This window comes from Urtica dioica, chromosome 2 (assembly GCF_054948205.1).
Source record: "Urtica dioica subsp. dioica isolate 48M chromosome 2, U.dioica_male_clone48M_v1_H2, whole genome shotgun sequence".
Lineage (NCBI taxonomy): Eukaryota > Viridiplantae > Streptophyta > Magnoliopsida > Rosales > Urticaceae > Urtica > Urtica dioica.
This window is the reverse complement of record NC_142757.1, coordinates 43,119,626-43,130,976: the sequence shown is the minus strand read 5'-3', so window position 1 is coordinate 43,130,976 and position 11,351 is coordinate 43,119,626. Positions and strand designations below refer to the sequence as shown.

Below are 11,351 nucleotides of genomic sequence, written 5' to 3'. Positions count from 1 at the left end.
CAGCAACAAACAACACATAGACGGCGGGTAATGGCACCAACAAACCCTAAACGACACAGACCTAAAACCCAGACAAACGCACGAAAACAAAGATGAACGACGAAAAAGAAGCTTTCTTTTAAGATGCACGATAATGACGTTGAACAAACATGAATTCGAAACCCATAAACTCAAAAACCCGACGAAGATGAACGAAAGCCCAGAAACAAAAAGAGAGGAGAGAAGACGACGACGACGATGAACGAAAGAAGCTTACTTTTAGACGAGGACGAGGTGGCCGAAGAGCTGAGCTTCACTTCATAGACACGCAGCTCATGGAGGATCATGACAGGGAGATGAAACGTCCTTCACACGCAGAGAAAAAAAAAAGAGAGGAGAGAGAGAGAGAGAGAGAGAGAGAGAGAGAGAGAGAGAGAGAGAGAGAGAGAGAGAGAGAGAGAGCTATACATGGCACAATAAACAAGACCGTATGAGAAGCCTTATAGAGCAAGTTTTGGTTTGGGGGCTTGAATGAACAAAATTACATATTCAAGGGCAAACCCGGTATCAAACTATTATCTCTCCTCAAAACACTACTAAAAGTATCCAAAAACAAGCTACCCTATATTTTGGTCCAAATCATTGAAAACACTACTACATTCGGCCATTTCCCTAGGTCGAACCCGCGTTCACAATATCCGTGTAATAACCTAATCCTCTTTTATTCATAATAATCCAACTATCATTCTATTATTGTCTACTCAGTCGAATTTTTAACTAAAATAAATAAAGCACCATATACCAAATTCTACTTAAAAATGTATACTTTGAAAGTTGAAACCACAAAGATGATTTGAATCGATTAACTTTAAGATACCTCCTAAAAAAAAAAAAAACAGTTCCAAGATACGTTGTAATTCTAGCACGATAGTAGGATAATTGCAGTTGTAAAATCATTCCGTCGGTACACATATGATTCTACCCATAAAGAGTGGTAAAATTAGAAGGAAAAAAAAAACGCTGTCGTTGAATGCCGTAGATTTCATGGAATAATTCGTAGACAGGGAGGTTTACATGTGAAGCTGGGAAAAGACCAAATGTAACAGCGACTAAATAGAGCCAAAAAAAGATTAAAAACAAGTAAAAAAAAAAAAAAAAATTAACAGTAACGTAAACTGAGAGAGAACCTATGTAGAAGAGAAAGAGAGAGAGTGGTGATGTATATCCACAATACCCAAAGATGTCTAAACCATATGCAGAGTGAGAGAGAGAGAGAGAGAGAGAGAGAGAGAGAGATGATACTAAAAACTCTGATGTAGAAAAGAACAAATGGTGGTTAGCGTCTGGAATTTGGCCAGAAAATGTAGAGATTGTTATATAGGAGAGTTGTTGTTCCTTTTCTATCTTGCTTTGTTTCTTGTTGATCACTGTTGAGTCTGACCGTTCCACAAGTTATAGGCGTGCATGGAGTGAAGCTGTTGCTGTTGCTGTTGCTGTTGCTGCTGAGGGGTGTAGAAGGCGGGCCCGCGGTTGAGAGGAGTGGTGTTTCCATTCTCCTCCGACGACTCGCTCGAGTCTCCGTGGGACGGAGGGCTTCCCGCCGCCATGTGGGCCCCGAAGTTCAGCATCTGCGGCTGCGGTGCCGTCCCCAAAGCCGCTCCCGATTTCTGCGACGCGTTGTTCGCCCCCGACTTCTTCCCGTCAGCCAGGAAGCTTCCCACGATCACCTGTCGTTTTTTGCCAAATCCCATCATTAGATTCTTTCGTCTCTCGACACTCGCGGTGACCGCTGTTCTAAAAGCAAAAGGAAACTCTAGCAATCAAGTCACCTTTTTTGCGAAATAGAGGAGGTTTCGCAATTGTGACTTGAAGCTTACATAATGCATACTTTTTATTATTATTATTATTAAAAACATGGTGTCTGGGTTAAACCCGACTAAGTCCACAAGGCCCTGGCATTTATCGACCCGCAAACTACCCCAGTGGTCCAAACTAGGGGAATCGAACAGGGGATTAATAGGGTCCCAAGAATCGCCCACTATAGAATGTCAAACCTTCACTATTTTGCCATAAAAAAAAAACTGTCCAACACATTTATTTTATTATGAGAGAGAGAGAGAGAAATAATTCAATTCGACGACTTTTAGTGCTTAGTATTTGTAAAAATAAGAGAAACGGCATAAAACCCTAAGAGTACCAATTTCTTAAAATATTTAATCAACTTTTTTTGCTTTCGCCGTGACTCAAACCCAACTCCAGATTTGGGGGGCTGGGGTGCTTACTCACTTAGCTAGCCTCTCTTGTCATCAAATGCATCAATAAAATTCTGTAAAAATTAATCAGATTTTTACTTTTTACGAAACGAGTCAATATTTGGGTCAAAGATTTTGAAAAAATTCAGCTATGGGGGTCTTATGGGTCAGTTGCATCTGAGTCTGGCAGGAACCCCTCCCATTTTCTAACAGCCCAATTTCGACACTTGAATCTAAATATTTACAAACCACCAAACCCACAAGTTCTCGAGTCGAGTTTATGTAGGATCGCAGGGTTGTGTCAGAAATAGAATTATATAATACAAAAAAAAAAAAAAACACGAGCAGAGGTACCTGAACGGGGGAGGCAGCCATGAGACTACCGGCGACTCCGCCACCAACAACTCTGCCGTCGGGCCCCGCGAGCGATACGCATAAGCTTCCTGTTCTTGTGCGGTGCCCGTTGCTTTCAGTCAGCAAGAAGGAGCCCGATAGAGATATTATTTCATAGCGGCCCTGCTTACGTATAACACCACAAATAACATTGAAATTAAGATCAAACCAACTACTATATTAAGACCCTTATCTAGCATTAAAATGGACATATAGTTATAAAGCTAAGTTCGTGTGGATTCTGCTTTATCGCTTGGTAATTCGTGTGTGTTTTCTCAATTGGAATAATGAGATGTAAAGCAACAATATTCATAATATCACTTTCAATGTTTAAAGGAACACATGTAGTTGATGATCCCTGAAGCTTTATTTCATTCTATTGAGATGAGAGTGGACGTGAATTTTTAACAACAGTGCCAAGATTCTTCGGAGTGACGACAATACAGTACCTCGTAAGACACAATTCCACCGCTCATTGTTGGCTGGCGAATAGAGACGTTGCAGATAGCACCATTTGCAGAGAGAATGCAGACCGTTCGCGGTCCTTGCTGAGAAAATTCCATCACTTTTGATGCAATGTCCTGCAACATGTAACCCACATCTCAATGTAAAGACCTCATTTTGTTTTTTATTGTAGACATGAAAACATATCATGATGCTATAGGGGTGACAATTCAGACAATTAGCAGTTAGAAGGACTGAAAAAATCATAATTTTCAAATGCATTAAGAGGCCAAAGGACTACATAACTTGCACTCCTTAAAACTATTTTGACCAAATTCAGCAACACCTTAATCACATAAAGAATGTTCGGCTAAAATTGCACTCTTTTTTTTTAGTTCTAAACAGCACAAAGGAGAAACGTCAATGTTTATATGAACACACGACAAGCTATCAAAATAACCTGAAATCCACAAGATGATACAGTTACTGACTTCATAGTACAGATGATGAACTCTTTTGAAATTACATTAATTCATTACAAGCCATTCTTAAAACATTTTATGATATGTGTCATACTACATAGTGGGTTTTGTGTAATTCTAGATAGCCCTCATCTAGGAAGAGAAGAATGTAATGCTTCAAACAGGAACCACCAGAATTTAGCATAAGGCGTGGGAAAAAAAATCTTAAATTTTTTTTTTCTTTCTTTCATGGACAAAAAAAAAAAAAAAAACATGATGCACTTAAATTAGCGCACAGGTTTTAGGAGTCTCATACTTATTATTAGTAGCATAAAAAAATGTTCCTGCCTAGAAAAAACTACACAGCTTAATATAGTCTGTTTGTATGGCAATGATTTACTAAATAATACCTTAAAGAGAATATATATATAAGTAATCACATGACAACAACAATTGTCCCAAAACCATTCGAATCAGAAAAAACAATGCTCCAACACGTATCATGTCAGGTTCAGATATGGAAGATATTACTAAAAAACATAACCACAATCCAAGAATAACAGCATTATTTCATTCTAATCCGTAAAGCATCAGCAACGGACACGCAATTTTTCCCGAAGAAGCTAAGCTAACCATTATCCCTTTCAAAGGAGTACAGCATAAGAACTTAGAAGAAAAGAAAAAAAAAAACACAACACAACACAAATAAACACTAAAGTTAGTAAAACTACCTACTCTGAGGAGACATCCTAATTTTATACAAACTAAAACTTGCCCTGAATCAAACACAGTCGAATTTGCTCGAGTAATTTCACAATAAGAAAGCTAAGAAGAAATTGGCAACCCAAACACACAAAAAATAAATCTTTCATTTCCCTTTCTAAATTCGACCGAAATGCCATCACACAGCAATAAGCCCTAGGCAATTTAAAACATCAAAACCAAAAAAATAAATAAATAAATGAATAAATAAATCTCGCTCACCTCGCCGGCTTGCACCAGAATCACATGCGGAGTAAACCCGATCCCGCCAGCACCTACCAAAAATAAAATAAAATATCAATCTAATTCAACAAAAACAAAATTCACAAAAAAATAAGAGTGAGATTTTACCCAAGGCGTCCAATTGCCTCTTCCCGGAGCCCGGCGGCCTCCCACGGTGCTTCTTCGCCCCGGAAGGTTCTGAGGACGGCGCGGTCCCGCCGGAGTCGCCGTGGCCGCCACCGGAAGACGACATCGGAGTCGGCGCGAGGCCCAAAGCAATGTTGCCGTCCGGCGAGTACTTCCTCGGCCTCCCTCTCTTCTTCTTCGCCGCGGAGTCCATGCTGAAACCCCCTCCTCCTCCGCCTGAGCCGACGCCGGGCCTCATCCCCGGCGGCGGCGAAGATCCGTCGTACGGATTCCCTCCTCCTCCGAGAGACTCCGCCGGCTTCGGTTGCTGCGGCGGCGGTGGCGGCGTGGAGACGGAGTTGAAGGGGAATCTGGCTCCGGCGGCTCCGGCGCCGCCCATCATGTGAGCCGAGCCGATCAGGTGCTGGTGGTGCTGGTGATGCTGGTGGTGGCTGTTTCCGGACATGCCGTACGATCCCGGACTCAGCATCATGTTCGGCGGCGCTGGTTGCTGCTGCTGCTGCGGCGGCGGCGGCGCCGGAGCGTCGCGCGAGTCCATTTCTCCGCTCTCTCTCTCTCTCGCCTGAATCGAAACTCGGGAGGAAATGGGTATGGATGTGTGTTTGTGTTTTTTGGGTTCCGAGAAACTGGAAAAGGGAAAGAGAAAAGGGTTTTCTTTTGTTTGTTGAACTTCTTTCGGTTCAGTGAATCATCATCATCGTCTACTTGAAATTGAAACCTACTTTTTATAGAGAGAGAGAGAGTGACGGAGCGAGAGCGAGACAGAGAGAGGGTATAAATGCAAGTATTGAGTACGAGTAAGCGAACGAATATCGGAACCCAATAAACTAATTCTATTTTGTTTTTTTTGTTTAGGGTTTTATATTGTTTTCACGGGGTTTTAGTGATTTATTCTAATTAATTATCTAGTAGATGATAGATCTTGGGTTTTCCCTTAAAAAAAAATTAATTATTATTGAATTTGATTTCCCATGGAATTGTTAGAGATTCTCTGTTTCGAGATTTTGTTGTTCTTTAATAATGGAAAATTGTTAGAGATGTGAGAATGTTTGACCCCAAATATTATTGTTGACCGGTATTATTATTAATTTGGAAATAAAATCTAATAAATAATATGAAAGCCAGGACCGATTGACGATTCTTATTGTTGAATATTAGTTTTATACTCGCAAACGGAATCTCTGTATTAGTTGATACTTGATAGTATCTCTCAAAGTATACCAATAAAAGTCAGCTAAACACGCACTAAAGCCTAACAAAGAGGGACAAATGCAAACAACCTTTTGTCTACGAGCTTTTTATTTCTAAAACGACTTGCGAACTTTTCACCGTCTCATATGACATCGCATTAAATCATGGCGGGTATTTGGGTGCTATGCCATTTGCCAAAGCCAAATTTGGATCATCTTGATCTGATTCATTTAGGAGAAGTAGAGATTTGAAACTTTTTGAATCTAGGTTAGGGACTCTTAGAGATTGAAAGTGAAGAGGGTTTGATAGTATTGATGTCTTAACTTCTCATTATTTTTATCATTTATCGTTGGGTGTCATTGAATTCTTTTATCAGCACGACACATCAGTGTTCTTCTTTTGAACTTTTCTTGAATTAGTATACTATGCTTTAGTAACATTATATGACAGTTTGGGTTTCGTTAAAGTGGCTTAGTGGAGACTTCCAACAAAATATCGATCATCTCATAGACTTATCTTAATTTTATAGATCTAACGCTATAGAGGAAAACTTTTTTCACACATATCGATCAAGTTTTTTAATTTCATAATGTGCAAGTTGTCTACAATTTTTCAAGACATTTTTTTTAATGTTTTGTTTTCTCTACTATTCACAATTTTTCTTTTTCTTAAGAAAAAGTTTATAGTTTTAATTTATAAACTAGAATTTGTGGAAATATTTGGAAGCTGACCGACTTAACAAAATGTGAGGCCGAAAGCGAATTTTCAAAAATGGGCTTTTTAAAAGGATTTTTTTTTCGATTGCTATAATATATAGTAGTCGTGGGAAATTAAAATTTATATATATGAACTTAATGGGGAAGATGAAGTATTGTTCAATGGACTTTCACAATATACAACACCAATTTAAGAGGGTGAATGGGAATCATGCTTTTTTTAATTATTTTTGTTATGCAAGGTGAAGTATCGACCAATCAACTTTTATTGATATATATATATATATATATATATATATATATATATATATGTGTGTGTGTGTGTGTGTGTATGTGTGTGTCAACAAATGACACAAATTGTTGACATGTCAAGAAATGGCATAAGTAGTTATTATATATGTCAACAAATGACACAATTTGTTGGCATAATTTTTATGTTTTAACATATTCAATTGTATGTTTCAAGATGTCCGAGCAGCGAGCTCCACTGGACTTGTATATTGTATATGATATTTTTAACGCATGTAGTTAAAAAAAATTGATTTTGAGAGATATAATTTGTGAGTGATTAAAAAAATTACACACTTTATTTACATATATGTCAACAAACGACACGATTTGTTGACATGTATGTCAACAAATGACATGAAATTAGTTACAAAGTCTTGAAATAGTATCTTCAAATCAACTTATTTGTAACAAAAAAAAAATACATATGGAAAGGGAGAAAAAAATACCAGTTTCCCTCAGTTAGAAAAAGTATCAGTAAGTTTCCAAAAAAAAATTTAATAAACAGATTACTCTAATGGTTGAATCATAAATATTTACTACAATATAATGACTTTATAAATATTGACACATAGTAATTAATATATATATATATATACATATATATATATATATATATATACTTATTTGACGTTTAAATCTCCATTAAGAATAATAATTATAATGCGTCATTAAGAAAATGACACCCATGACACCCAGAGAGCAAAAAACGACATGACAAACTCATGCACATAGTTCAAGCCCACAAATAAAACGCTCGGGGTATCAGGTCAAGCCCTCGAAAAAAAAAGTCCACAAGACAAACCGAACCCGGGTCGAGAAATCGTGTCTCGAGGCCATGAGTTGGCTCTAAGATCCTCGTAGCAACTCGGGACCACGGGTCAACTCTAGAGTCTTGACCATGACTCGAGACCACGTCAACTAGTCCTATTTAAAAACCACGAGTCAAAGACACAAGTCCTTATAACGATACAAAATCAGGTTCTCAAGCTAAACTCCTTGACGAAATTTTCATCACAAAGTCACAAACAAGACCAACCAATCGATCAAAAAATAACACCATGCGACCAGCCAAAAAAGAAGACTATATGGCCGACCAAAAAAGAAGACCATCAGGTCAATAAAAAAGAAGACCACCTGGTTAGCCAAAGAAAACGACCACTCGGCCAGCCAATAAAAGAAGACCATCTAATCAGACAAAAAAAAGACCACCCAGTCGGCCAAAATTAAAGACCACCCAGCCGGCCAAAAATGAAGACCACTCGTTTGCCACTTGGAAAAGACAACTAAAGTGTCTTTACTCGGCCAAGACCACCTGACCGGTTTCACTTGGCCAAGTCCACCCGACCATCTACACCACCCGACCATGTACCTCCCACCAAACCCATTGGCTCCTATAAATACCACATCCACTCACAACACAAGGTAATATCACTGAACTTGAAAAACTTGTCTCCCTTTCACTAGAAAACTCTTATTAAATAAATATTTCATCTTTCTACTATCTAGAGACCATTCACCTCGATTAATATTGAGCGTCAGAGCGCGCTTCAAGGGAAAATCTTATGTGCCCCTTGGTTCATCTTTCTTGATTCTCAAGTGAAGAACACGACAAATATAAAGGACACAAAGAACGCGAAGAACACCACGAACATGGAGAACATGAATATGTGAATATCACGAAGAACACGAAGGCCGACTATTGACAAAGTGATGAGGAACCGGAAACCTCTTTCTGGCAAGGCAAAGACGTCGAGAATAGAAGACTTCACCACAACCCAACCTACGTGTGGTCATAGGGTCCGACCCTATGTCGAACCACACATATTTGACCGAGACGATCCGATCGAAAAAAGACAAAAAGACTCCAAGTTGGAGATGACCGAGACGTCCCGACGTGGTATGAAATCATGACCCGAATGGATACGACTGAGACGATCCGGTCGAGAACAAAGAAAAAAGCCCCAAGTTGGAGCCAACCGTGAGGCCACGACTAGATACAAAATCAGCACTCTGGAGGGGATATGACCGAGACGATCCGACAAGGCACAAAGACAAAAACTCTCTAAAACAGAGAGACACTTCAACCAAAGATGGAATCAAAACGCTTTGACAGAATCCTTGACCGAACTCCTTAATCAACCACTCAAGACAAAGTCCACGATAGCCTTTTTCGCTCAACGCCTCCTTGGCCTTGCGACCCTTGTTGCTTAACACCACATGGCTCATGATCTTTGTCATTCAAATGCCTCATTGGATCGCGACCTTAGTCGCTCAACGCCTCTTCGGCCTCGCAACTCTAGTCGCTCAAATGCCTCATTGGCTAGCGACCCTAGTCGCTTAACGCCTCATCAGCCTCGCAACCCTTTTTGCTCAAATCATCTCGTGACCATTATTGCTCAACGCCTCCTTGGCTTTGCGACCATTGTCGCTCGACTTGCGACTCTCTTCGCTCAACGCCGCTCTCGCCACACAACCCGTATCACTAAAATCATCTCACAACCGTTGTCGCTCAATGCCACCTCGGCCTAGCGACCTTTGTTGCTCAACACCTCCTCAACATTGCGACCATCCGACCCCCAGGTAGCTAAGGTGGAATCAGCTCCGACTGGCATAATGACTCTGACCCGATAGGGCTTGAGCTGGTCCCAAAAAGGGTAAAGCCTAACCTTAAGGGGTACGAGCGAGTCTAGCTCAAAGAAGCATTAGTCATAGTCATAAGTGGTTTGAGTTGTCACGTTAATCAAAGTTCATTTCGCTTAAACTCCTGGCTGTTCGGGAAAGAGTCGATCCTAAAAGAGATCCTCACAAAATCTACATTGAAGAATGAAATGCCTCATGTCACTAGTGGCTCGAGTCGTACCCGAGCAAAGCCCACCTTACGAGGCACGATCTCCCAAGATCTTGATCTTTCGAGATCGAGCATAGCCACGAAAAGGACTTATTTAGCCACAAGAAGTTCAGGTCGTTTCACCACTCAAAATAGATTTTGTTTAGGTCCCTCGCTCTTTCGAGATCCCGATGTTTCGAGATCCTAGTCTTACAAGGCCACGTGCCACATGACCCACTTCTATAGGATCAGCCTTACGAGACCACGTTTTACGAGACACAACCACACGAGGTCAGCCTTACGAGGTCACATCTTATGAGACATAATTTCATGGGGGCAGCCTTATGAGGTTATGTCCCACGGGACTTTAACCTATAGGGTTAAGCTTACAAGGGGCACGTCTCACGAGATACCACCCAATGAGGTTAGCCTTACAAGGCCACATCCCAAGGGACTCTACCCTATAGAGTTAACCTTAGAGGTCATGTCTTGAGAGGCACAAGCCCACAGGGTCACACATTACAAAGTCACACTCCACGTGGCGCGATGGTATAAGATATCTCCAAATCACAAAGACACACAGTCCAAAGACATCAATCACAAAGCTCCCAAGAAACACAAAGCAAATTTCCCGCTCGACAAGTAACAGAAGATGAAAACGACACCCAGAGAGCAAAAAATGATACGACAAGCCCATGCACATGGCTCAAGCACACAAACAAAATGCTCGGGTTAAATATCGAGTCAAGCCCTCGTAACAAAGTTCACAAGACAACCCGAACTCGGGTCGAGGAATCGTGTCTCTTTCCCATGAGTCGGCTCTAAGATCCTCGTAGCAACTTCGGACCACGGGTCGAGTCTCGAGTCTTGACAATGACTCGAGACCACATCAACAAGTTCTATTTCAAGATCACGAGTCAAAGACACAAGTCCGTACAATGACTCAAAATCAAGTTCTCAAGCTAAACTCTTTGACAAAATGTTAAAGACAAAGTCACAAACAAGACCAACCGGTTGACCAAAAAAGAAGACCACTCGACTAGCTAAAAAACAAGATTACCCGGCCGGCAAAAAAAAAAAGACCACGCACTCGACCAAAAAAGAAGACCATCTTGCTGGCCAAATAAAATGATCACTCGACCAATCAAAAAATAAGATTACCTGGCCACCAAAAATGAAGACAAACCCGGCCAGCCAAAAAAGAGACCACTCATCCGCCACTCGGCCAAGACCACTAGAGTGTCTTCACTTGGCAAAGACCACTCAACCATGTACCTCCCACCAAACCCCTTGACTCCTATAAATACCTCATCCACTCACAGCACAAGGTAAGTATCTTTGGACTTGAAAAACCTCTACCTCCCTTTCACTAGAAAACTCTTACTAAATAAATATTTCATCTTTCTACCATCTAGAGACGATATGAAACCCCCCGCCTCGACTAATGTTGAGCGTCGGAGCGCGTGTCAAGGGAAAACCCTCCGCCGTCCTTAATTCATGTTTCATGATTCTCAGGTGAAGAACACAATGAACACGAAGGACGCAAAGAACAAGATGAATGTGAAGAACATGATCATGTGAACTGTACGAAGAACACAATGATCGACTATTGACTAAGAACCAAAAATCTCTTTTTGGTGAGGTAAAGAAGACGAGAATAAAAGAC

The 11,351-nt window shown here is 40.6% G+C and overlaps 1 protein-coding gene across 1 annotated transcript; it reads right to left on the bottom strand.

Annotated features, from left to right (window-relative positions):
* Window positions 1–987: 987 nt before the first annotated feature.
* On the bottom strand, window positions 988–5,461 carry LOC149404845 (AT hook motif DNA-binding family protein). Its single transcript, XM_089606456.1, has 5 exons — window positions 4,643–5,461; window positions 4,514–4,566; window positions 3,074–3,205; window positions 2,586–2,747; window positions 988–1,706 (listed from the first exon to the last, which is right to left on the bottom strand). The coding sequence occupies exons 1-5, from the start codon at window positions 5,196–5,198 to the stop codon at window positions 1,404–1,406; spliced, it is 1,206 nt and encodes a 401-aa protein (XP_089462582.1). The 5' UTR covers window positions 5,199–5,461; the 3' UTR covers window positions 988–1,403.
* Between the last annotated feature and the right edge of the window lie 5,890 nt (window positions 5,462–11,351).

Excerpts from the sequence above, each read along its gene's own strand:
- LOC149404845 (XM_089606456.1), bottom strand. The coding sequence starts at position 5,198 with ATGGACTCGCGCGACGCTCCGGCGCCGCCGCCGCCGCAGCAGCAGCAG. Across the intron at positions 4,567-4,642 it reads GAGGCAATTGGACGCCTTGG|GTGCTGGCGGGATCGGGTTT; the intron begins GTAAAATCTCAC and ends TATTTTTGGTAG. Across the intron at positions 1,707-2,585 it reads TGGCTGCCTCCCCCGTTCAG|GTGATCGTGGGAAGCTTCCT; the intron begins GTACCTCTGCTC and ends AAAAAACGACAG.